The sequence below is a fragment of the Megascapheus bottae genome, chromosome 2, assembly GCF_031878675.1.
Source record: "Megascapheus bottae isolate mThoBot1 chromosome 2, mThoBot2.hap1, whole genome shotgun sequence".
NCBI lineage: Eukaryota > Metazoa > Chordata > Mammalia > Rodentia > Geomyidae > Megascapheus > Megascapheus bottae.
The window spans coordinates 12,627,846-12,652,440 of NC_143510.1; the positions used below are offsets into that span (position 1 = coordinate 12,627,846).

General features: G+C 45.9%; 3 protein-coding genes across 4 annotated transcripts; 1 reads left to right on the forward strand and 2 right to left on the reverse strand.

Moving 5' to 3' along the window:
* Nucleotides 1-7,507: 7,507 nt before the first annotated feature.
* On the reverse strand, nucleotides 7,508-16,950 carry Osgep (O-sialoglycoprotein endopeptidase). Its single transcript, XM_090320216.1, has 11 exons — nucleotides 16,532-16,950; nucleotides 14,501-14,620; nucleotides 13,639-13,814; nucleotides 11,583-11,678; nucleotides 10,400-10,449; nucleotides 10,222-10,300; nucleotides 8,575-8,640; nucleotides 8,380-8,470; nucleotides 8,078-8,153; nucleotides 7,896-7,994; nucleotides 7,508-7,744 (listed from the first exon to the last, which is right to left on the reverse strand). The coding sequence occupies exons 1-11, from the start codon at nucleotides 16,644-16,646 to the stop codon at nucleotides 7,705-7,707; spliced, it is 1,008 nt and encodes a 335-aa protein (XP_090176342.1). The 5' UTR covers nucleotides 16,647-16,950; the 3' UTR covers nucleotides 7,508-7,704.
* Nucleotides 16,951-17,046: 96 nt separating this feature from the next.
* On the forward strand, nucleotides 17,047-19,740 carry Apex1 (apurinic/apyrimidinic endodeoxyribonuclease 1). Its single transcript, XM_090320205.1, has 5 exons — nucleotides 17,047-17,081; nucleotides 17,441-17,566; nucleotides 17,751-17,938; nucleotides 18,659-18,851; nucleotides 19,002-19,740. Exons 2-5 carry the CDS (start codon nucleotides 17,509-17,511, stop codon nucleotides 19,517-19,519), a joined length of 957 nt encoding a protein of 318 aa, XP_090176331.1. The 5' UTR covers nucleotides 17,047-17,081; nucleotides 17,441-17,508; the 3' UTR covers nucleotides 19,520-19,740.
* A 313-nt stretch (nucleotides 19,741-20,053) lies between these two features.
* Pip4p1 (phosphatidylinositol-4,5-bisphosphate 4-phosphatase 1) lies at nucleotides 20,054-24,595 on the reverse strand. 2 transcript variants are annotated; one of them, XM_090320226.1, is made up of 7 exons: nucleotides 24,312-24,595; nucleotides 23,801-23,991; nucleotides 23,329-23,435; nucleotides 22,131-22,236; nucleotides 21,918-21,970; nucleotides 21,745-21,835; nucleotides 20,054-20,879 (listed from the first exon to the last, which is right to left on the reverse strand). In XM_090320226.1, the coding sequence occupies exons 1-7, from the start codon at nucleotides 24,472-24,474 to the stop codon at nucleotides 20,739-20,741; spliced, it is 852 nt and encodes a 283-aa protein (XP_090176352.1). In that variant the 5' UTR covers nucleotides 24,475-24,595; the 3' UTR covers nucleotides 20,054-20,738. The 2 variants fall into 2 exon arrangements, with proteins under 2 accessions (XP_090176352.1, XP_090176362.1); XM_090320236.1 differs by having other exon boundaries at nucleotides 24,333-24,594.

Sequence of the window (24,595 nt, forward strand, 5' to 3'; positions counted from 1 at the left end):
TCTCCTTCCTCTCAGGGGAGCTGCAGGTTCTCCTCCTTCTCCTTCTCTTGGGACCCTGCTGCTGATCACATGCTTCCTGTAGAGACTGGGCCAGGATAAACGCTACACTGTCACTGGCTTCTTTTGAGAATGACCAAAGTCTTCTACAGGGCTATCTGTTCATCTCCATTGCTGTAGGCTTCTTGTCATCTTCACCACCACTTTCCTCTACTCCTGTGCTGTCATCAGCTTCGGCTATTTCTCTGCCTCCTTTATCCAGGTTAATATATATGAGTGGGGGGGGGGAAGGGGGAATGGGGAGCGAATTACAGGTATAAGAGTGTAAGTACCACAGCTGAACTAGAAATGAGTTGCATTTGCTTTCCTCTGCAGGTTGGCATCCTTCTTCCTGCCATTGGTCCCAGGCTCTCTCTGCCAGACTCTGCCTGCTTATCATGTGGGCAACACATCACGGTGTCACTTCACCTTTCTGCTGATGCTCTACACAAAAGAAAGCTGGTCACAGACAGGGCAGGTAGTAAGGACATGAGAAAGTGAGATACAAGCAGACTTGCTCTTCCGTGTGGGAGGACCCTTGCCACAGGACATTGTCCCATTTACTGAGCCTCAAAGACCAGGACCATCTCAAAACCTTCCGGTAAAGATCTCTCCATCAGAGGTTGAAACTAGTAGCTTGTGGGTTGGAGCTTGTCTGCAGATGAGTTTTGTTCAGATTGAACAAATTATTTTTTGCCAGTCCTTGGGCTTGAACTCAGGGCCTGGGCACTGTCCTTGAGCTTTCTCAAGGCTAGCACTCTACCATTTGAGCCACAGCACCACTTCCAACTTTTTCTGTGTATGTAGTACCAAGGAGTTGAATCCAGGGCTTCCTGTATGTTAGGCAAGCACTGGGGTACCACTATGCCAAACTCCCAAATTAAAAAAAAAAAAAATTTTTGGCCAGTCCTGGGCTTGGACTCAGGGTCTGAGCTCTTTGTTTTTTGTTTTTTGTTTTTTTTTCCTCACAGCTACAGCTCTACCACTCAAGCCACAGCACCACTTCTGTTTTTTAATTTATGTATATGGTACCGAGGAATCGAACCCAGGTCTTTGTGAATGTGAGGCAAGTACTTACCACTAGGCCAAACTCCCCACCTTAAGCAAAATTTTTTTTAATAAAATTAATTTCAACGTTAGGGCCGGTGATGAGAAAGGTACTTTCTGGTTTACCACCGTTTATCCACTTCATTCTTTGATACTACATGACTTCTTCTTGCAGACTATTTATTTATTTACTTGGTGCCAGCACTGACGCTTGAACTCAGGGGCTGGGCATTGTCCCTTACCTTTTCCGTTCAAGGTTGGTGTTTTACACTTGATCCACTGCTTTTTTTGTTGGTTAACTAGAGGTAAGAGTCTCATGGACTTTTCTGCCCAGGCTGGCTTTGAATCAGGATCCTTCGATCAAAGCTTTCAGAGTAACTAGGATAACAGTATGAGTCCTACTGTAGGCTTTTGAGTTTTCAAGCCGTATTTACAGAAAGAAATCAGGGAAGGGCAGTAGAGAAAGAGGAGAGAACCAACTTAAAGAGGAATAAAGGGGAGATAAGACACTGGCGTTCTCTGAGGAGCAGCAGACTCCATGGGAAGTCAGCAACCACCGCAATGAGTTTCCAGCTCCCCTCATCATGCTGAGGCAGGGAAACATTCCTAACACCCTTGGTCTTACCCTAAAAATTCCTTTGTAGGTGGGGAAGAACTACTGTCCTTAACAGACCAGTGTCTTTTTTTCTATAGACCATAGTGCCTCTCTCTCCCTCCCTCTCTTTTCTTTCTTTCCTTCTTTCTTTTTATTCTTTTCTTTTTGCCAGTCGTGGGGCTTGAACTCAGAGTCTGGGCTCTATCCCTGAGCCTTTCTGTGCTCAAGGCTAGCACTCTACTACTTGAGACACAGTACCACTTCTGGCTTCTTCTGCGTATGTGGTACTGAAGAATTGAACCCAGGGCTTCATGTATGCTAGACAAGTACTCTAACACTCTACCAGCTCCCCACAGTGCCTGTTTCTCACTGGTTCTTCAAACCAGTGTCCGGCCCTGATGGCTTCTGTGGGAGCTTTAACTAAGAACACAGTCTCGTGATCTGTGGGAATATGGCCCAGGTACGACAAGTAGGAACAGACACTTAGGCTTGAAACTCTGCTAGAGAAAGATAAAAAGAGGTGGAAAGTAAGACATGCTGGCACATGACTGTAGTTCCAACATTCAGGAGACAGCATCCGGGAGATCATGAGTTTGAAGCCAGCCTGGCTACGTAGTGAGACTGTCTCAAAAGGCAAGGGGATAGAGGAGACAAGTAGAGAACAAGAGGACAGCAAGTAAGCTCAGGAAACCTGAAGAAAAGCGAGAGGTTAGGATGCTTTAAAGGAGACTCAGTCCCTACCCTACATTTCTGTTTTCCCCTTCCTAAGAGCTCTAAGCCATTCAAGAGTCTAAGAATCATGTCAACTGGCTGAACAGAAGAGTCACTTTTCCTGTACAGCCATGTCTCTACACTTCAATCTAGAGCCCAGTCTCATCCAGATCTGCCTGGCAAATGGGGTTACTACTTGCTACTGTCTTCCTAGTATATTTTAGCTCCACATTTTTTTTCTCATTGTCTCTCCATTCAGGTCGCAGGTTTGGGCCACCTGAACCCCAATTTGCTTGTCTTGGGATACAAGCAAAATTGACCAAAGGTGCCCTTCTCTGCTGTGGAGGACTGTGTGAGGTGGGGAGGGGACGGACGAGCACAGAATTGGTCTGGAAACTAGGATGACAAAGAGCTATCGTAATGATAAAGGCTATTTCCTCCAAATGCCCAGAAGTGGTTGGCTCCCCAGGAAGTGGACATTTCATTCAGCTTTTCCTCTTATAATTCTTCCCAATAGAAGAATGTTTTTGACTACAACTATTGTGTGTTCCTTAAGAATGTCAGGAGGTGATGCTAAATGAAATGAATTCCAAGATATGGAAGCAGAGATTTTTGTGTTTTTTTTTTTTGTTTTCAGTTGTGGGGCTTGAACTCTGGGCCTGGGCACCGTTCCTGAGCTCTTAATCTCAGGGCTAATGCTCTACCACTTTGAGCCACAACACCACTTTCAGTTTTCCAGTGGTTAATTAGAGACAGAGTCTCATGGATTTTTGTGCTTGGTCTGCTTTTAACTGTGATCCTCAGATCTCAGCCTCTTGAGTAATTAGGATTACAGGCATGAGCCACCAACACCTGGCAAGTGGTTGTTTTTAATGTACTATGTGAAGTTCTTTTTCTTTCCTTTTTTTGCCCCCTTATGGCTTATCCCCTGTTGTCACTGTATTTGATTTTTGGTACCCTGTGTATTGTATATACGTTTATCTGAATTAGGGAAGGGAAGGAAAGGGAACAAAACGATGAGACAAAGGACAAAGGGCAAACCAATGCAACAGTGATACTCTCAAGACAATATGTTGGAAATGAACTTTACAATTTGGAGGGGGGACTGAGGGGAAGGAAAGTGGGAGAAAAACAAGGGAGGGATAACAATGTTTAACAAGACATGTACTCACTGGGCTGGGAATGTGGCCTAGTGGTAGAGTGCTTGGCTAGCAAGCACAAAGCTCTGGGTTGATTTCCTTGGTTACCCCATACACAGAAAAAGCCAGAAGTAGTGTTGTGGCTCAGGTGGCAGAGCATTAGCCTTGAGCAAAAAGTGTCCAAGGACAGTACCCAGGCCTTGAGTTCAAGTCCTAGGACTGGCAAAAGAAAGAAGGAAAGAAGGAAGGAAGGAACTCACTATCTTACATATGTAACTGTAACCCACTTGTATATTACTTTGATTAAGAGTGGCTACCTAATGTCAAGCTCAAATAAGGTTAAGTCATAGGAGGAATAGAAGTTGATCAACAGTCTGGGAGCGAAAGTAAGATCTGAGATTCAACTAGAAACCATGATGTGACAGCAGGAACTTTGCTCTGAAGAGTCTACCTATACATTTAGTTCTCCTGAGACCGAGGGGATGGGGAATGCTTTTAAAGTATCTTCTAAATTCAGGTAAGTGAAATTTCTATCAGGAGATATAAAGGTGCAGGATGGACTGGAGGGAGTACTGACGAATTGTAGAGCAAAGTTTCTAGGACTATCTCAATTCTAGCCATGTGACACATCTTATCAGTTTATACTTGTGGGGCTTCGATAAGTTGGTAGGCTCAAGGGTGATGCAAAATGATGCATTCTTGACCCAGGTACTCTTGGCTCAAGCTTGTAATCCTCTCAACTCAGGAAGTTGAGATCTGAAGATCACAGTTTAAAGCCAGCTGGGGGGCCGGGAGTTTGGCCTAGTGGTAAGAGTGTTTGCCTAGCATGCACAAAGACCCAGGTTCGATTCTTTGATACCACATACATAGAAAAAGCTGGAAGTGGTGCTGTGGCTCAAGTGGAAGAATGCTAGCCTTGAGAAAAGCCCAAGGACAGTGCTCAGGCCCTGAGTTCAAGCCCCACAACTAGCAAAAAAAAAAAAAAAAAAAAAAAAAAGCCAGCTGGGCAGGAAAATCTTGAGAGATTCTTATGTTCAATTAACCACAAAAAGGTAGAACTTTGGCTCCAGTAGTAGAGCATTAGTCTTCAGCACAAAAGCTCAGGGATAGTGCCCAGGCCTAGAGTTTAAGACCCAGGGTGAATACCGAAAATCCAGTATGTTTAGTCGCCATAGGAATGGACACTCAGCAAGGAAAAGTATGTTTTAGGGAAATAATGGGAAAGGAAGAAAAAGAAAAAGAAGACACCAAAGAAAGTAAATGGAAAAGGAAAGTGAGGCCAACTGACAAAAAATTTTAAAAAAAATGCAGAAAGCAGAAATGGGAAGGAAAGAAGAGAGAAAGAGAGGGAGGAAGGGAAGGTGGGAGGAAAAGAAGGGAGGGGCCAGGCACGGGGGCTCATGCCTATAATCCTAGCTACTTTTCCTAGCTACTTAGGAGGCTGAGATCTGAGGAACACAATTCAAAGCCAGCCTGGGCACAAAAGTTCACGAAATTCTTATCTCCAATTAAACACCACAAAACCAGAAGTGACGCTGTGGCTCAAAGTGGTAGAGTGGTAGCCTTGAGCTGAAGAGCTCAGGGACAGCGCACAGGCTCAATGTTCAAGCCCCACAATCAACCCCCCAAAAATAAAAAAAATGAAGGAATGCAGAAGAGAAGATATTAAGTCTCTATAGATGGAAGAATAGTGAAATGTAATGAAAAATAAGGTGAAATGTTCAGTGTGCAGGAGGGGATGCTGGGTTTCACCCCCAGAATCACTAAATAATAAAAAGGCCAGTTCCTGTCTTTCCTGTTGTGTCTTTCCCATCCTCTGAAGCTTCAGGTTTGCTTTCCAATGTGACAGTACCGCCTGAACTCATAAGCAAAGCTCAAAAGAAAAGGTCAGGGGGCTGAAAATGTGGCTTAGTGGTAGAATGATTACCTGGTATGCACAAAGCCCTGAGTACCACATATACAGAAAAAGTCGGAAGTGGCACTGTGGCTCAAGTGGTAGAGTATTAGCCTTGAGCAAAAAGTGTCCAAGGACAGTGCTCAGGCCCTGAGTTCAAGTCTCAGGACTGGTAAAAGAAGAAAAAAGAAAGAAAAAGCTCAAGGACAGTGCCCAGGTACTGACTCAGCAGAATTCCCTCTTCATTCTCATAACCAAATGTCTTCTGAGAGCAAAGCCAGCTCCAGCTGAGATCCTGTGTTTTTTTTTTTTTGTATGTATGTGGTACCGAGGAATCGAACCCGGGTCTTCATGCATGCTAGGCAAGCACTTTAACCACTAGGCCAAACTCCCGGCCCCGATCCTGTGGTTTTTAATGACAGAAGGGAGAGCAGAGCACACAGAAGGTGGTCATTGCTTCTGTTTCTCATGAAAAAGGAACCAAGGTTAAGAGCAAAAACATGGAGGGAGATGTTAGATAGTTAAGGATCAGAAGGTATGAAACAATTATCAAATGAAAGGATTCAGGAGATGGAATGTTGCTAGGTGGCTTAAAGGACCCACTGTAGTCTCAGGGTGATGAATGTCAAGTAATACCAGTAAGCATGGCTGTGCTTTGCTTGCCCTTTCAACCAAATGGATCTGGATAGAGGATAAGATTACTAGAAGCTAGGGTGGTGGCTCACACCTGTAATCCTAGCTACTCCGGAGGCTGAGATCTGAGGACTGAGGTTCAAAGCCAGTCCAGGCACAAAAGAACGTGAGACTCTTATCTCCAATGAACTACTAGAAAACCAGAAGTAGTGCTGTGGTTCAATGGGTAGGGCAGTAGCCTTAAGCTGAAGAGCTCAGGGACAGTGCCCAGGCCCAGTGTTCAAGCCCCATAACTGACCAAAAAAAGATTACTAGAAGAGTGAAACAGGGGGAAAGGAAGTAAATGTACACAGAAAAATGAAGGTCCTGGAGAAGAGAATGCTGGCTTCAGCATATAGAATGGAATAATCTGGAAAGAGAGGGGATAAACAGTAGAAAAGCAGGATGTTTGATATGGAAGAGGGGAATTATCTATCTAGAATATGACTGAAACGGATATCAACAGGATGACTTCTCTGGGCACTGAAATCAAGGCTTACTAAAACAGTGATGTAAGTGTGGCAAGACACTTCAGAGCAGAGGTATCAGGGATGAGAAGGCCAGCAAACAATATAAAGAAAAAAGAACCTCTGTACTACCTACAGGCCTAGTAAATGTCACCACCATGACAATAGTGACGAGAGTAGCAGATATTAAAAGGATTCATGGAATTTTGACAACAAATAGCTATTAATTCCAACAAGCACAGGAGTTTCAGGTGTTATAAGACAAGTAGATGGGAATTAAAAAAAAAAAAAAAACAGGGGGGGGACTGGGAGCGTGGCCTAGTGGTAGAGTGCTTGCCTAGCATGCAAGAGGCCCTAGGTTCAATTCCTTGGTACCACATACCCAGAAAAAGCCAAGAGCCTTAAGAAAGCCCAAAGAAACTGAGAGCAGTGGCTCACGCCTGTAATCCTAGCTACTCAGGAGGCTGAGATTTGAGGATCAAGGTTCAAAGCCAGCCCAGCACAAAAGGACCTGAGACTCTTATCTCCAATTAACCTCTAGAAAACAGGAAGTGGGGCTTGGCTCCTGGGACAGGATGGTAGCCTTGGGCTCAAGAGCTCATTGTCCCTGGACAATGCCCAAGCCCAGGGGAGGGGCAGTCTTTCTCTTGTTATATATTTGACCTATCTCTGGGCTAGTCTACTTCAAAGAATTTAAATGAGATGAACACAAGGCAGAAGCATAGGGACTGACACTAACATACTATGTGTTTTGGTACTATTACTGTTAATGGTATATTAAGATGGCATTTGCACTTTTCCATCATGCTTTACTTCTGAATAGCAGCTTCAGAGACCACACATAAAGTCAGCCAAAGCTTTGGCAACTTTGCTCTTTATCCACTGATAAGTTAGAACTTATCCAGTCTGGATTCCATATTGGTCCTCAACAAAATCCAACTGGATGTACAAAACCAAAAATATTTTATTGCTAAGTCATAAGATTCCCCAGGAGACTGCAAGTCTTGTGTAGAGTCCATATCTTGGCTACTGGAGAGAAAAGTCCACAGAACTGCCAAGTTTCCCACAGTAGGGCAGAGATAAAGACTCGGGTTCCTCTGAGCTTCACTCAGGGAACTATCTATCCTCATCTTGTTACTCTTGTCAGTCCCTCCATGTCACTTCTACTTCATCTGTCCGATACCTGTAGAAAAACAGGAACATGTGGTTGAGAACTATCCCTTAGCATCTTCTATCATTTTCTTCCCTGTTTGTCCTAGACTTTCTTACCTACTGGTGTTCTGCTCATCTTCCAAATCTGTCTACCTCTTCTAAAGAATAAATGAATCACTCACCTCTGCGTCACCCCAGAATCACTGAGGGGTGTACTGAGTCCAGCCTGAAACATCTCCCAGCCAGCCTGAGCTATCATGGCTCCGTTGTCAATGCAGAATCTAGGAAGGAAAATTGACGATGTGATTTAAAGGCAGAAAAACATATAGGAGGAGAAGAAATCACAAAAGGGAAAGGCCTTCACCTTTCATCTGTAGCAAAAAGCTGGGCCCCACGTTCCTGACACATGGTCTCCATCATCTTCTGTAATCTCATATTACCTATGAACAGAGAGGGAATAAGGTTAGCTTGATGTCATTCCAGTCACCTCTCCATGGTCTGGCTTTACGTGCATTCTTAGGATACTGAATTGGGAAGGGCAAACAAGGATGAGAAACACAGGATGAGAAGCATGCAATTTCTCCAAACACTTAGCAATTTAGAATAGCAGGAGAATATATGCAATGCCAAGACTGGGAAAGAAGAACACTGTTCAGTGGTACATACATCCTACTCCTCCCACGATGAGAGCTTCCTGAGAGCCACAATGTGCCATGGCTCGCTCTGTAATTTCTACCAGCATGGCAAACACAGTTTCCTGTGGAGAGACAAGGTAAAACAGTGTATCACAGCTATTTCTGCTCTAACGATAGGATAGATCCTCCAGCCTCAACTTCCCATCCCGGCTTTCCACTCCATTACCTGCAGGGAGAAACATAGATCCTCAGGAGTGCACTCGCCCATGGCCAACATCCGCTCGGCCGCATCCTACATTCATTCAACGGGAAAACAAGCCAAAGAACAAAGAGTGTTGTTTTAGGATTTCAGGGAAGCCAGGATCACTGTGTTTTATCCTAACTCAAATTATCAGCCACATCCCATCCGAAACATTGCCCTGCACTGCACTCAGCCTAAGATGTAAGACCCAGACACACAGACACGGGCACACTCATACACCACACTGGGGTTTAAATTTAAGGCTACATGGTTGTTACTCCTTCTGCCACATCCCCATCTTCTGCTTTGCTTTATTTCTCAGATGGGGTCTCATGCTTTTGTGTATGCTCATCGAGGTTGCAATCCTACTCACTCCCCACGCAGCTCAAACACATGAGTCCTTTTGTTGCAATGAGATCTCTTAACTTTTTTTGGATTGGATGTCATCAAACTGTGATCTTCCCAGTCTGGCACCAGAGTAGAAAGGATGACAGAGGTATGCCATCATGCCCAACTCTTGACATTTCATAATTAAGCTGGGCATCAGTACATAATGCATATAACCCTGAGTTCTTCTGAGAACTACAAGAACTCAATCCGGAGCCAGCCTGGGCAGAAAAGTCCACAGAAGACTCCATCTTCAAAAATAACTAGAAGGGGCTAGGAATGGGGCTTAGTGGCAGAGGGCTTGCCTAACATGCATGAAGCCCTGGATTTGATTCTTCAGTATCACATAATCCAAAATAACACAGAAGTAGTGCTGTGGCTCAAGAGGTAGAGTGCTAGCCTTGAGCAAAAGAAGCTCAGGTACACTACCCAGACCATGAGTTCAAGCCCCAGGAGAGAGAGAGAGAGAAAGGGTAGGGGGGGAAAGGGAAGGGGGAGGGGGGAGGGAGAGGAAAGGGGGAGAGGGAAGGGAGAGGGGGAGAGGGTGGGGGTAGGGGGAGAAGGAAGGAGGAGGGGAAGAGAGAGAGGGAGGGAAGAAGGAAAGAAAAGGTAAGGCCAGTTTGGAGGTGTGCTAGTAGAGCACCAGCCAAACAAGTGGGAGGCCATGAGTTGAAATCCCAGTATAAGTCAGGCAAAAGTGATTTACACTGTAATCCTAGCTAACTTAGGAGGCTGAGAATCTGAGAATGGAGGTTCAATACCAGCCAGAGCAGGAAAAAAGTCCATGAGACTCTTACTGCAAATACCATCAGAAAACCAGAAGTGGAGCTATGACTCAAAGTAGCCTTGAGCAGAGCTCAGGGACAGAGCTGACACAACTGACTGCCCTCCCCCACATTCCCACAGGCAGGCAATAATTATTTCCCCAATGTTTTCTCTGATATTCCCACCCATAACTTAACTACCGTAAACTTTCTCCATAGCACCCATTACTACCTGACACATTATATATATTTTTCTCTTTTTCTCCCTCCCACCACCTCCGTTTTCCTCTATTAGAATCTTAAGCTCCATGTGGGCAGTTTCTTGGTTTGCTCATGCTTTGTTCCTAAAGTACTAAAACAGTACTTGACACATAGAACATATCTGATGGGGTCCTGCTGTGCTATGTGCAGGAAACACAATGATAACAAAACAGATATGCATTATTAAAAAAGCAAGGCTTCCCTTTCCTCTTTCACTTACCTCAATGAAAGACAGAATCCCTGAAAATGAAACATCCATCCCCTTTACTGTGTACGGCAGCTCGACTAGCTTCTTGCCTCTATGTAGGAATGAACGCAGGCACTGAGCCGAGAGTTAGCTGGTGGTGCACCCTCCACATTCCCTCCAGCCAGCACTGTTCCAGCTCAGATCCTCTTACCGCTTTGCCATCTGTTCAATGTTGTAGCCTGGACTTGGGTCATTGGAAATCTAGAAAAATAAGAAGTAGATAAGCATGCAAAAATGCACAACACAGACTATAGAAATATATTATTTGTTTCTTTTTTGTGCTGGTCCTGGGGCTTGAACTCAGGGCCTAGGCTCTGTACCTGAGCTTCTTTCTAACATTTGATCCACAGCTCCACTGTGACTTTTTTGGTAGTTTAGTGAAGATAAGAGTCTCAAAGTCAGCCAGGTGCTGGTGGCTCACACCTGTAATCCTAGCTACTTGGGAGGCTGAGATCTGAGGATCATGGTTCAAAGCCAGTCGGGGCATGAAAGTCTGTGAGACTCTTATTCCCAATTAATCACCAGAAAACTGGAAGTGGCACTGTGGCTCAAGTGGTAGAATACTAGTTTTGAGCAAAGAAGCTCAGGGACAATGCCCAGGTGCTAATTTCAAGCCCCAGGACTGGCAATCCTATAAGCCTGGCATTCTGGAGGCTGAGATCTGAGGATCATGGTTTAAAGCCACCTGGACACTGTCCTTGGACATTCTCAAGGCTAGCACTCTACCACTTGAGCTATAGCACCACTTGCAGCTTTTTCTGAGTATCTGAAACTGAGGAAAAGAACCTAGGCTTTCATGCTAGGCAATCACTCTACCACTAGGTCACATTCCCAGCCCCCATTTTTTTTTTTTTTTTTTTTTAAGGCTAGGCATGAGGCTGGGAATATGGTCTAGTGGTACAGTGCTTGCCTAGCATGAATGAAGACCTAGGTTCAATTCCTTGATACCACATACATAGAAAAAAGCTAGAAGAGGTGCTGTGGCTCAAGTGGCAGACCTTGAGAAAAAGAACCCAAGGACAGTGCTCAGGCCTTGAGTTCAATCCCTAGGACTGGCAAAAAACAAACAAACGAAAGGCTAGGCATGGTAGTATACTCCTATAATTTCAACACTCAGTAAGTGGAGGCAGAAGGCTAACAAGTTCAAATCAGCCTGTGCTATAAAGTATGTACAAGGTCAGTCTCAACACTAATGACCACCACAGAAAGTAACTGGAGGAGGATAAAGTTGGATATGTAGGAAGCATAAGATGCTATTTATTACTTCTCTCCATTTCCATTGCTCTCTAGAAATTCACCTACATCTTAAGTTTTCTGCAACTTCAATGGCTCACCTTCAGCACTCGAGCAAAACGATCCAAACAATTGCCCACAGCAATATCAATGGTTTCCCCAAAGATTCGGTAACGATGCTCTGAGTAGGCGATCACCTAAGGATGAAAGTGTCTGTGAAGCCTGAAGTCCACAAAGAGGAGTATTAAGCACTGGAGAAGAAAGTCGTATTGTCAAAATGTCCACTAAACAAACCACCATTCCAGTAAGAAATGGAAAAATGTGCCAGGCTTGATAGTGCACACTCTTAATTCCAGCTACTCAGGAGACAGTGACAAGAGGATCTCAAGTTTGGTGCTAGTCTGGGATATATAGCATGGCCAACTTTGGCTATATAGCCAGACCCTGGCTTTACAGATAGAATATTGCAAGTGGGGGGGGGGGCGGGGAAGGAATTTTGCAGGTGAAATCTATTGTTTCTCATTTTCTACTTTGTAGGTTCCATATATATATATATATATATATATCACTCAAAACAGCCTTGAGTGTGAAGTAGGAAACAGGGTTTCCTGCTTAGAGGTAGGGAGTCCTTCTAGATTAATAAATCAGTTTAGTTAGTCAAACAAAAGTAGAGGCAAAGTAGAAGAACTCAAAAATCTCTTACAAGACTATTGATTGCACACTGACCCATACATATGCTCTATACTGACACTGAGATTCCAGGACCATAAACAGCTTCTTTCCTTTCCCAGTGCAGTAGGCACTTCCTTCCATAACATAAAGCTTATTCTGCTGCTTAAAAAAAAAAAAATCTACAAACAAAGAGTAGGTTTGCCTTTCTGTCTTCTGTTACTGACTTCTCTCCACCTAACCATCATCCTTGTTTTACATCTAAGATTAAGGTTTGAGGCCAGTCATGGAAGGTCTGTGAGGCTCTTATGAATAATAAACTAACAAAAAGCCAAAGTGGAGGTATGGCTGAAGTGATGAGTGTCAGTCTAGTGTGAAAAAGCTAAGCAAGAAAGTGAGGCCCCAAATTCAAGCTTCATTACTGGTACCAAAACTTCTCAAAACTATACAAAATATCCCAAATTACTTCACCCATAAGTTTAATTTTGCTATATTTATTTGTATTTTTACATTCTTAGACTAACATACAGTTAACAACGAAAAAAAATCTATGTACTTAGCCACAGTAACATAAAACAACACATATGGCTATTTTAATGAAATTAAAGTAGGCCCTTAGTTGAAATTAAGTATCATTTTAAAAATAAGCTTCAGGGCTGGGAGTTTGGCCTAGCTATAGAGTGCTTGCCTAGCATGCACAAAGACCCGGGTTCAAGTTCTCAGTACCACATACATAGGAAAAAGCTGGTGCTGAGGCTCAAGTGGTAGAGCTCTACCCTTGAGAAAGTTCAAGGACAGTGCTCGGGACCTGAGCTCAAGCCCAGGACTGGCAAAAAATAAATAAATAAATAAGCTTCAAAGGCCGGGAGTTTGGCTAGTGGCAGAGTGCCTGCCTAGCATGCACAAAGACCCAGATTCGATTCCTCAGTACCACAGAAATAGAAAAGCCAGAACTGGTGCTGTGGTACCAAGTGGTAGACTACTAACCTTGAGGAAAGCCCAAGGACAGTGCACAGGCCCTGAGTTCAGTCCCTAGGACTGGCAATAATAATAATAATAAGCTTCAAAATAGAAGGTTTTAATCCTTATTCTTTCCTTTTTTAGAATTAGAAATTCCTAGTTACCATCCATACATAAAAATTGTCTTATTGCTCTCAGGAGGCTGTTACAGGAGGGTCCTGAACGCACGGCTAGCATGGTCTACATCACGAGACCCTGTTCATTCCCTGCAAATCTACCCTTTGAGTCACACCTGCAGCTCTGAGATGAGACCCTATCTCAAAAAGCAACGAGAACAAAAACAAACAAAAAACCCACCCTCATCTAATATTCTAATTGTCTTGCCCAAATCTGCAAAGTTATTAACTATACTGTGGATTTTCTACAATAGCTTAGGTCTAGACAAGCCAGGCTTTGTTCTTCCTACAACTTGGGGAGAAGATGACTGGCTAAATGCCTGAAGGCAGGATGGGTAGAATAAGTAAGTACCTGGGTATTTCCTCCGCTGACATACAGCACAGTTGGGTTAGTGGCTCCAGTGATGAGGCGGCCCATTTCAATGTGCCCTATACAATGGTTCACTCCTACCAACGGTTTGTTCCACAGCTGAGCCACAGTCCGGGCAACAACAGCTACAGAAACCAATGGCGCACCCATGCCAGGACCTACGAGGGAATAAATGGGGACTTGGAATAATAGACATTAAAAAAAGAAAAATAATAAACATGTAGAGGTGACTCACACCTATAATCCTAGCTACTCAGGAAGCTCAGATCTGAGGATCTCAGTTCAAAGTCAGCCCAGGCTCTAAAGTCTGTGAGACTCTTATCTCCAATAAACCACTAGAAAACCAGAAGTGGTGCTGTGGCTCAAGGGGTAGGGCAGTAGCCTTAAGCTGAAGAGCTCAGGGCCAGTGCCCAGGCCCAGAGTTCAAGCCCACCCCACGACCAAAAAAAAAAAAAAAAGAAGAAGAAATAAATAAAAAATAAAAAGCAAGTAAAAGGAAGTAAAAGATGTGAGTGGAAAGGCAGCTGGGTGCTGGTGGCTCATGCCTGTAATCAACCTACTCGGGAGGCAGAGCCCTGAGGGTCCAGTTTAAAGTCAACCCCACAGGAAAGTCTGTGAAACTCTTATCTCCAATTAGTTACCAGAAAACTGGAAGTGGCACTGTGGCTCAAAGTGGTAGAGTGCTAGCTTTTAGCAAAAAGAGCTCAGGGACAGAACCTAAGCCATGAGTTTAGGCCCCATGACTGACCAAAAAAAAGAGGCTGGGGCTAAAAGGGCAGAGGCAAGGTGAAGACTAACAGGCTCAGGTAAATTCTGCCACACTTTACTCTTCTCCCAGCCATACCTTTAGTATAAGCAATACAGTCAATGTCCTGGGAGGTTAGTCCAGCTTCTGTCAGTGCTTCCTGCAACAGATCCAGGATAACAGCTCTATGGTGTCTGGCAGTATCACCTGGAAGGAAACCTAAAAAATAGACACATATCAAAGATTCTGTAACAAAAGCAGGTAGAAGTAAAAAACCAAAACAATTAGTAACACAGATGAGATCCTTTCACTCTCCCAAGCGTTCAGAAATGCCCCTCTTCATATTCAACTACTATTACACCTTCAGGTCTCAGTATTTTCCCTGTGATCTTACAGAATCCTACAAAATCAGTGTTTGCATTTACCAATTTTACATATAACAATTATATCAACTAACATGTTGAATGGTGAGACCTTTGTATAACTAAAGATAATTTAAAAAATTAAAAGGAACAAATTATCGCACAATTATCTTTAGTGTCCCCACTTTAAACACAAGTATCTCACAACATTTGCTATTTATTTCTGTATCCTGGGTTCCCAAGTACCTAGATGAATTTACATGTTAATACAGCCAGGTGTTAGTAGCTCATGCCTGTACTCCTAGCTACTCAGAAGGCTGAGATCTGAGGATGGAAGTTTGAAGCCTGCCAGTGAAGGAAAGCCTAGGAGATTCTTTATCTCCAATTAACTAGGAAAAAAAGAGGTAAAGCTGTGGTTCAAGTGGTGAAATACCAGCAATGAGTGCAAATGCCAAGCCAGAGTGCAAGGCCCTGAGTTCAAACCTCAGCATAAAAATAAACAGAAATAAGCAAAAAAAATTAAATGTACATTCCTATAATAGATATATATTCCTAGAATATACATCGCCTATCAATACCTGACAAATTCTAGTTATTCAAGAGGCTGAGATATGAAGATAGGAGCCAGCTCTGGGAAGGCAAATCTTTCTGTTATCTCCAATTAACTAGCATAAAGCTGGAAGTGGAGATGCTGCTCAAGTGGTAGGTGCAAGTTCAATTCCTCTTCACACACACACACACACACACACAGAATTATATAGTATCTGCTATTTTCACTTAGTACACAAGATCTAGTAAAAACTAATAATGTAGTTTACTCTCAATTTGAGAGTAAAGAACAGTGCCCAAAACATTATCAAGCCGGGCACAGTGGCTCATGCCAATAGTCCTAGCTACTCAGGAAGCTGAGATCTGAGAATCAAGGTACAAAAGCCACCCGGGCACAAAAGGACCTGAGACTCTCATCTCCAATTAACCTCTAGAAAACGGGAAGTGGGGCTTGGCTCAAGGGTAGGGTGGTAGCCTTGAGCTGAAGAGCTCGAGGACAGTGCCAGGTGGAGTTAAAGCTCCATTACCCACCAAAAAAAAAAAAAAATACCAACACAAGCACTGAAACCGTTCAGTTCTAATGCTTTCTTCCCTCTTATGGAGCTTGAACTCAGGGCCTGGGTGCTGTCCCTGAGCTCTTTCATTCAAGACTAGCGCTCTACTTCGAGCCACAGCACCACTTCTGGTTTCCTGGTAGTTAACCGCAGGTAAGAATCACAGACTTCGCTGCCCAGGCTGGCCTTGAACCATGGTCCTCAGATCTCAGCCTCCAGAATAGCTAGGTTTACAAGCGTGAGCGGTTTCTAAAATATTTTTATTCCATTTTTGTACACTATTTATCCTGTTTTTAAAAACCCTATTATGCTCAACGGCCCAGCAGAGTCATACATTTCTTTTCGGATGTTCAGCACACACACACACACACACACACACACACAGAGGCGCTCCAGAAAATCCTGAGCAAACCCAGAAGCTCCTGGCCTGGACCGCTGATTGTGAATATTATGAATCCCAAGCTGTCGAGGGGACGAGTGTTGTAGTGTGTTTCTGGCCGCGGCCCTGAGGCCAGCCGGAGCTGTAGAACCAGACGGTCACCAAAAAAGCTGTGACAGGAGACGAGGCGTGGCAGCGCCGGATTCCTCGGCGTCCGGGGAGCAGGGCGGCGCCGGGCAGGCGCCCTCGGCCGGGCCCCCACCGGGCCGGCGCCCAGCCCACTCACCGGTGCCCGGGGGCGTGACGTAAGTCCGCCGCGGGTTGGACAGCACGCGGCCATCTCGCACCACGCCCACGCCGATCTTGTTGGCACTACCTTCGAACCCCAGTACCGCCGGCATGGCGCAGCCCCAGGGGAGCGGGGTCCGCGCCTTCCTTTGGCCGAATGCGGGGCCGGAGGCCAGGGCTCGGCGGCTGAAGACGAGCCCAGCCGGGGCCGCACGCCCGCGAAGCTGGGACCGCGGCCTCAAGGACCCAAGGATGTCTTCCTAAATGCCCGGGGCGCCGACTGGGCTCCGTACAGTCCTACACTCTCCTCTGCCTTCCCTGGCCCAGCCCAGCTCTGCCCTCCGAGTTCCTTCCCCGAACTGCGCCCGGCTCTTCAATAGAAAGTGACAAAATGAGCTGTGAATCAGGCGCAGAGACGGACACCCGAGAGCGGCGCGTGAGGGCCTCCCGGGCCCGCACAGCTCCGGAGGGCGGGCTTTTTTGGTCACGTGGTGCCCGACGAGCCAATCATCCCATTCCTCGACCTCGTGACCAAGCCAGTCACCCACGTGAGTGCGCGGCGTGCTCCCTTCTTTGTGCTTGGGGCCAGGGTCTGCCTGGCGTCCGAGTAGGTCGCGATTCGCCGTGCAGGTCTGTACCGGCGCCTCATTGGGGGCTGTGACCTGCTAGGTTGAGGCGGCGCTGTAACCCAGGACCTCAGCTGGCCGGAAGGCAGCTACTACCCGGAGGGCGACGGCGCTTGAAATAACCTAAAGTGGGTGAGGGGCTGGAGGGCTCGTGATACCCGGAGATGGAGAACTGCGGATCACGTTGGGACGGCGGGCGCTGGCTCGGGACACCCGGCTGAGGAGCCTTCACCCCACCCGCCATTGATTTCACGGGATTTTTTTTGTGTATGTGTTTGTAGGCAACACCGTAAAAATACTGGTTCAGTGGGCGACGTGGTCCTGGTGCCGAAGGCCATTCATTACAGCGATGCCAAAGCGTGGGAAGAAGGGAACGGTGGCAGAAGACGGGGAAGAGCCCAAGACAGGTAGGGAAAGAAACGAGCCCTCGACTCCCTGTCCCGATCTCTTCATAAACCCTGCAGCATGGCAGATTGGAACCGACTCATAACTGCGTGCGGGAGTTTGAAAAGTTATTTTTGTGGGTCCGCAGTACACTGTCGACTGAGGTTGAAAACCAACATTTATTCTTACGTTTTATTCACTTCATAGAGCCAGAGCCTAAAAAGAGTAAAGCGGGAGCAAAGAAAAATGAAAAGGAAGCAGCAGGTGAGGGTCCAGTCCTTTATGAGGACCCTCCAGACCAGAAAACCTCACCCAGTGGCAAGGCTGCCACACTCAAGATCTGCTCCTGGAACGTGGATGGGCTTCGCGCCTGGATTAAGAAGAAAGGTTTAGATGTGAGTGGAAGTAAGGGAGGGGAAAACAGTGCTTAATAGGATTTGGAAGATTGATTCCTCTGCCTGTACTTTTCTTGTGTGGCAGGTGTAAAAGAGGCTTCAGCTCTTCCCCAGTGGCCATTCCTTCAATTTCCCTGCTGTTTCCCCTTCTCCAGAATGTATCAAAGTTTTACTGTACTTTGATTTTATCTCCACCATGCTCAGTATCAATTACTTTAAAAGCTTAGTTCATTGTCCATTGCCTCTAGGAAAAAAATTCCCTACATAGTACTGCATGTTAAATTTTGTTTTTACAATATTGGAGGTTGAGCACTTAACTTACTGCTTGAGCCCCATCCTCTGCTTTTCCCTGTTTAAGCTAGTCTGCCTAAACTCTAACTCCCTAAGTAAGTAACTGACTATATGTTTTTTTTGTTTTTTGCCAGATCTGGGCTTGAGCTTAGGGCCTGAGCACTGTCCTTGGACTTTCTCAAGGCTAGAGCCACAGTACCATTTCCAGCTTTTCTGTGTGTGTGGTACTGAGGGATCAAACCTGGGTCTTCATGCATGCTAGGCAAGCACTCTACCACTAGGCCAAACTCCCGGTCCCAATTTATAATTCTTTAAGTGCCAAGTGTTGACTTAAATTCTTTATGACAGAAACTGTATTTTTGTGTAGCTTATTTCTACCACAGATTGTTACAAATATACTATTTTTTCCCCACTTTTCTTTCTACCTAGTGGGTGAAAGAAGAAGCTCCAGATATCCTGTGCCTTCAAGAGACTAAATGTTCAGAGAACAAACTACCAGCTGAACTTCAAGAACTGTCTGGACTCTCACATCAGTACTGGTCAGCTCCTTCAGACAAGGAAGGATACAGTGGTGTGGGTCTGCTTTCCCGCCAGTGTCCACTTAAGGTGTCTTATGGCATTGGTAAGGACCTATTGATTCCTTCTGCCTATTTTTTCTCTGCTTTCCTTGTAACAGGCTCTTGACTAGCTAGGGTTTCAGCCATGAGTTGCTGGTGCCCAGCTTTTTTTTTTTTTTTTTTTTTTAATGCTGGCTGTTTGGATCTTTCTCTAGGTGAGGAGGAACATGATCAAGAAGGCCGAGTGATTGTGGCTGAATTCGACACGTTTGTACTTGTAACAGCCTATGTGCCTAATGCAGGCAGGGGTCTGGTAAGACTGGAATACCGGCAGCGTTGGGATGAAGCCTTTCGCAAGTTTCTCAAGGGTTTGGCTTCCCACAAACCCCTGGTGCTATGTGGGGATCTCAATGTGGCTCATGAAGAAATAGACCTTCGTAACCCCAAGGGAAACAAAAAGAATGCTGGTTTCACTCCACAAGAGCGCCAAGGCTTTGGAGAATTGCTGGAGGCTGTGCCCCTTGCTGACAGCTTTCGGCATCTCTATCCCAACACGGCCTATGCTTATACTTTCTGGACTTACATGATGAACGCTCGCTCTAAGAACGTTGGTTGGCGCCTTGATTACTTTTTGTTGTCCCATTCTCTTTTACCTGCATTGTGCGACAGCAAGATCCGTTCCAAGGCCCTTGGCAGTGATCACTGTCCCATTACCCTGTACCTAGCGCTGTGATACCTCCCCAGAATCAGTGAGCTGTGAAACAGCCTTCCTCTAACCACAAGTATTCCTTCTTAATAGTTGTCTAGAGAAACTATTCTGAGTTTCTCTCCTATAAGAATAAACATCTTAAGCTCTCTGTTTTGTGGATGCCTCCCCATATTTTTTTAAATACTGAGCAAAAGCCATTATGTTTGAGTAATCCGTGTAAAAAAAAATAAAAGGCCACAGTTTGAGCTTTGTTGTCTTTGTGTTTTACCCCTTTGTGGACTGCTGTATTTTTTTATTATTTTATTGTCAGATGTGCGGCTTGAACTCAACCTCAGCACTGTCCGTGAACTCTTCAATTCAAGGCTAATGCTCTGCCATTTGAGCCACACCACCAGTTTTCTGGTGGTTAATTGGAGATAAGAGTTTCAGACTTTAGTGCCCAAGCTGGCTTTGAACTGGAATCTTCAGATTTCAGCCTCCTGTGTAGCTAGGATTATAGGCGTAAGCCACCAGCACCCAGCTCTACTGTATTCTTTATACATACAAGACTATAAAAGGTTACAGTCACAATCTTATTTATTTACAAGCACAGGATGAGTCCCTGACCTCCCCCCAAGACACAGCAACCCTACTCAGCCCAGTTAAATACTGCAACCGGGGTAAGGAAGGTTGGAAGGAGGAAATAAGGGAAATAGAGGATTAGGGGAATGTACCCCCACATTAAATAGTTATATACACATCAGTTCCTGTGGTTCTGTACAGAGCAGCGGCTGATCCCACCCCCACAGGACATGGAATGTGGGGAGAGGAACAGGGTACTGAGGCCAGAGCCAGCCCCTGGTGAAGTGCAATAGCAGCAAGGTCCTAATGGTGCACAAAAGGGAGGGACCCCCCTCCCCAGGGCTGCCCATCCTACCCTGCCCTGGAATGTGTAAGGGACAGGAATGGCTCTCAGGAAGCACACAGAAAGAACCGGCTTTAGGACCCACGTTCCAGGGCAATGTTCTGCCTACTTCACTCTAAACACAGCAACCCCGGGAGGAAAACAGCCAGCAGTGATCTTGTCTACCTCTCCAAACCTAAGCAGGGGCCTGGTTCATTCCTACCTCTCCCCAGGAAAAAGGAAGGCAATTGCTTGGCTTCCTTAAAGAAGCCTTGGAAGCCTTTTACCCCAGCTCCCTTTGTAGTGTCACTGTCCCCACCAGGGAGGGGCCAGGTACAGTCTGTGAATCACTGAGGGGGCTCAGAAGTTCTGGACAGGGTGGCTGACCTTCATACAAGCCCAATAAAGAGCCCGGCCCAAACACAACACAGCCAACAGGATGACAAACGCCCAGGCTGCATAGATACCTCCGTATTGCTGTGCATGCTCCCATGTGCCAAACTGATAGATGAGAAAGAAGAAAAAGAAATGTTAATGTTTCACTACTTCCTAGAAACCCTAGGAATAGTAACTCAACTGTGGTCTATTCCTTACCAACATACAACCACCTTCAGGAACATTTCAAAATGTCAGGTTGTTCAGCTAGTTCCCTTCCCCAGGCAGAAAAATACTCATACCATTCCAGACTGCCAGAATTTCTCATTCCTTCCCACAGAACCAGGCTTCCTTGCAGTAACTCAATTTAAGCCACTTTTCCACTGACTTAATGTTTTCAAATAGGACTCTTGCTATTTTTAAATAAAACTTATTGCAGTTTTTGTTTAGGTGCGCTAGTACTAAGGCTTGAAATCAGGGCCTACGACTAGTATTCTTACCAGATTTTCGCTAAATAGAGTAAAAGTGTCTAGGATTTGTCTGCCTTGACTCAGATCTCCACCTCCTGAGGAGCTAAGAGTTCAGGTGTGAGTCAGCGGTAACGAGTTGTTCAGTTTTTGACTAATCGCTTTAAGAACCAACTCCCATGGGGGGAGGGAAATGGGTACCAAGACATGTGAAAGGGTATCAATGTATGTGAATTAATGCACCTTCTATCTGGCAAATATCATGTAACCCTTTTACTAATTACAATAAAAAACAAAAAAGGAGAAAGAAAGAAAAAAAAAAAACCAACTCCCAGTTTTTCAGCTTTTTGGAAGGAAACTAGGCAGATTACTATGGCCCATGTTGGTCTCTAACTGGTGGTTCTCACCTCAGCCTTTCAAGTGCTGGGACTGAAGGTGTGTGCCACCAGGCCTGGCTCTTTCACTATCTGTAAGGATACCAATTTCTCAAACCTTAGTCTATGATGAAAGAAAAGGCTACTCACAGCAAGGCCAGTGGCAGTGACTGCCAAGAGTAAGCCAAGCAAAAAGCAGCAGATACATCTCTTCCTTGGATACCTTCGCCCAATAGATGACCTGTGGAGAGGCAATGGACACTTGGGACAGATCTCTTACTCCATGTACCATTCAATCACTGGTACACTCCTTGGTCACTTACACTTTCCTGCAGTGCGGGCATCGTGCTAAGGTTCGGTCGGTGAATTCTGTCCACTATGGGAAAAGAAAAAGAACCTAATTGTAGACAGGCTTTCTTCTGTGAAAACCTTGGGGTAGAGGAAAGATGGGACAGATGTCCTTCTGGGACAGACTTCAAAAGTATTCATGATCACTATTCCTAGTGGACCCCCAGGGTTCTCCAATTCCTCCTCACCAGAAAAGTGTTCTTGCAATGCCCACAGATGACCCTGACACCCATTGGCTGAGGCTCTGGACTGAGAGGTCCTGGATGCACAGGTCCCAAGTTGATGATTCTTTTGCTACATAGGAGAAAAATGCTATCTTTAAAATGAATCTTATTCTAAAAACATTCCCACACTCTGTTTCCTTCACATCTTCCATTACTTACCTTCTACTAAGTTCTTTGCTTCCGTGCTCATGAGAGACAATATGTCCCCTGGGCTAGTCCTACCACAGAGAATCTCTGAGAGAGAACTACTTAAAAGTCTCTAACTCAGGGGCCGGGAGTTTGGCCTAGTGGTTAAAGTGCTTGCCTAGGATGCATGAAGACCCGGGTTCGATTCCTCGGCACCCCACATGCATAGCAAAAAGCTAGAAGTGGTGCTGAGGCTCAAGTGGTAGAGCTCTAGCCTTGAGAAAGTCCAAGGACAGTGCTCAAGCCCTGAGCTCAAGCCCAGGACTGGCAAAAAAAAAAAAAAAAAAGTCTCTAATTCAGGGGTCAGGAATTTGGTTTAGTGGTAGAGTGCTTGCCTAGCACGCATGAACAGATTCCTTGGTACCACATACATAGAAAAAAGCTGGAAGTGGTGCTGTGGCTCAATTGGTAGAGCTCTAGCCTTGAGAAAAGTCAGTACTCAGGCCCTGAGTTCAAGCTCCACAACTGGCAAAAAACAAAGTCTAACTCATCCTAACCTCATCATAATCTAGTCAGAGGTTCTCTCCTAAAGAACACCATTTTATCCCAATCTTTCCATTGAGAATCAAGGAAGATAGTTTTAAGACCCGATGCTATCATAGCCCACCCTCTTCCCTCCACCCCGTATTTTTTTTTTTTTGTGCCAGTACTGGGACATGATCTTGGGGCCTGGGCATTATCCCTTAGCTTTCCCCTCAAAGAAAAGCTTCTCCTTCACTTGAGCCACACCTCCACTTCTAGCTTTTTGTGATTAACTGAAGATAGTTAACATGTCTCCCCAGCTTTTCTGGTTAGGCTAGTTTTAAAACCTTGAGCCTCCTGAGTAGCTAGAGTTATAGGCACAAGCCACTGGCACCCGCTGCCTTTTCTCCTTAATAAACATCAAGCTCTCTTATCTATACATACTCTATAAATCCTTTTTTTTTTTTAAATTTCCCATTTCCTCTATCATCTTCCCTACCCCCCTGCCTCTTACCAGTAGGGACGAGGACAGGCAATCCTTTGGGAAGTCACTTTGCAGATAAGAAGACAGTTACAAGGACATCGAACATACTTTTTTCCTGGAGGTGCATTCTTGATTGGCTGGAAAATAATGGGCACCTCAGCAAACAAATCTCCACTCCCACTCTCTTCCATATCCCTCCCAAATACACTTTGAGATCAGAGATAAGTGCCCCGCTCCAAGGAATAAAAAAGAGAACGAGAAAGAGAGAGAGCGGGGTCTGAGGTTTCTGTATTAGAACTAGACTTCAGTATTCAGAACAGGTGTGAAAACGAGGACCGATGATATTAGCAGTGGCAAGTAGCTTGGGAGGAAATGGCTGGGCGCGACTCCTGGAACTGAAACTGACTGGATTTCAAGAGTTCTTGGTCAGGGTCCAGAATTAAAAGGGATCAAAAAAGAGGATGCAGGAAACAGAGCCCATTTTATAGTGTATATAACTCACAGTGGCTTCATTGCAGACACCACATTTGACTACATGCTGATGCATCTTGCCTTCCACGTTGATGAGAGACTGGCAGACACGACAGGTGATCATGGGGGCATTCCCACTGTCCGGGCTGGTCAGGGGTGAGTAGGGGGGTGGGTCCTCCCCAGGCAATACGGCTGGATGCCCCTCAGGGAACGGGGGAAAGGCTAAAAAGAGAAAGCAGATAAAAAGAAGGGCTAGATCACCTCCAGACACTCCCTGCGGATGCTTCTCGGGAGTGGGACATTCTAGGATCTTCAGCCTTTCTGATCAAACTCGGTGCGTTCATCTCACTTAATGCTTCCGTGGGGCCCCTCTCAGTCCCACTCTCTGCGCCCCGGTCGCTAGGGAGGTGGCCGGAAGGAGGCTCGGCCGTGACAGGTGCCCTGGGCTCTCACCTGGCGCCGGGCCCCGCCCCCGCCCCCGGCCCCGCCCCTCCTCGCCTCTGGGGGTTCTCCCGGTGCACCCGAGACCCGCCCCGGCTTACCCTGGGGTGGGGCATGTTTACCGGCTCCGTACGGTGGTGCGGAGGGGGTCAGGCCTCCCCCGGGCCCAGCCCCACTCCCGCCGGGCCCTACTAAACCGTTGCCTCCGGCGCCACCATCGATGGGCTCGGACAGCAGCGGAGAACGCTCTCCATCTGCCGCCATGGCCGCCACCGCCACCTCCCGCTTGGGCCAGAGATCCGGTTCCTTCCACCGCTGCCGCCGCCGCCGCCGCAGCTGCCGCCACCGCCGCAGCCTCCACCGCCGCTACCGGGTCCCCAGGGCG

What these genes read in the sequence shown, in the direction of transcription:
- Osgep (XM_090320216.1), bottom strand. Translation starts at nt 16,646, where the DNA reads ATGCCGGCGGTACTGGGGTTCGAAGGTAGTGCCAACAAGATCGGCGTG. An exon ending in ATTGAACAGATGGCAAAGCG is followed by an intron (nt 10,301 to 10,399) that starts GTAAGAGGATCT and finishes ATTCCTACATAG; the next exon opens with AGGCAAGAAGCTAGTCGAGC. An exon ending in CTTTTTGCTACAGATGAAAG is followed by an intron (nt 7,995 to 8,077) that starts GTGAAGGCCTTT and finishes TTTCCTTCCTAG; the next exon opens with ATTCTGCATTGACAACGGAG.
- Apex1 (XM_090320205.1), top strand. Translation starts at nt 17,509, where the DNA reads ATGCCAAAGCGTGGGAAGAAGGGAACGGTGGCAGAAGACGGGGAAGAG. An exon ending in TTAAGAAGAAAGGTTTAGAT is followed by an intron (nt 17,939 to 18,658) that starts GTGAGTGGAAGT and finishes CTTTCTACCTAG; the next exon opens with TGGGTGAAAGAAGAAGCTCC. An exon ending in TAAGGTGTCTTATGGCATTG is followed by an intron (nt 18,852 to 19,001) that starts GTAAGGACCTAT and finishes ATCTTTCTCTAG; the next exon opens with GTGAGGAGGAACATGATCAA.
- Pip4p1 (XM_090320226.1), bottom strand. Translation starts at nt 24,474, where the DNA reads ATGGCGGCAGATGGAGAGCGTTCTCCGCTGCTGTCCGAGCCCATCGAT. An exon ending in TAAACATGCCCCACCCCAGG is followed by an intron (nt 23,992 to 24,311) that starts GTAAGCCGGGGC and finishes TTCTCTTTTTAG; the next exon opens with CCTTTCCCCCGTTCCCTGAG. An exon ending in GCCTGTCCTCGTCCCTACTG is followed by an intron (nt 22,237 to 23,328) that starts GTAAGAGGCAGG and finishes TCTCCTATGTAG; the next exon opens with CAAAAGAATCATCAACTTGG.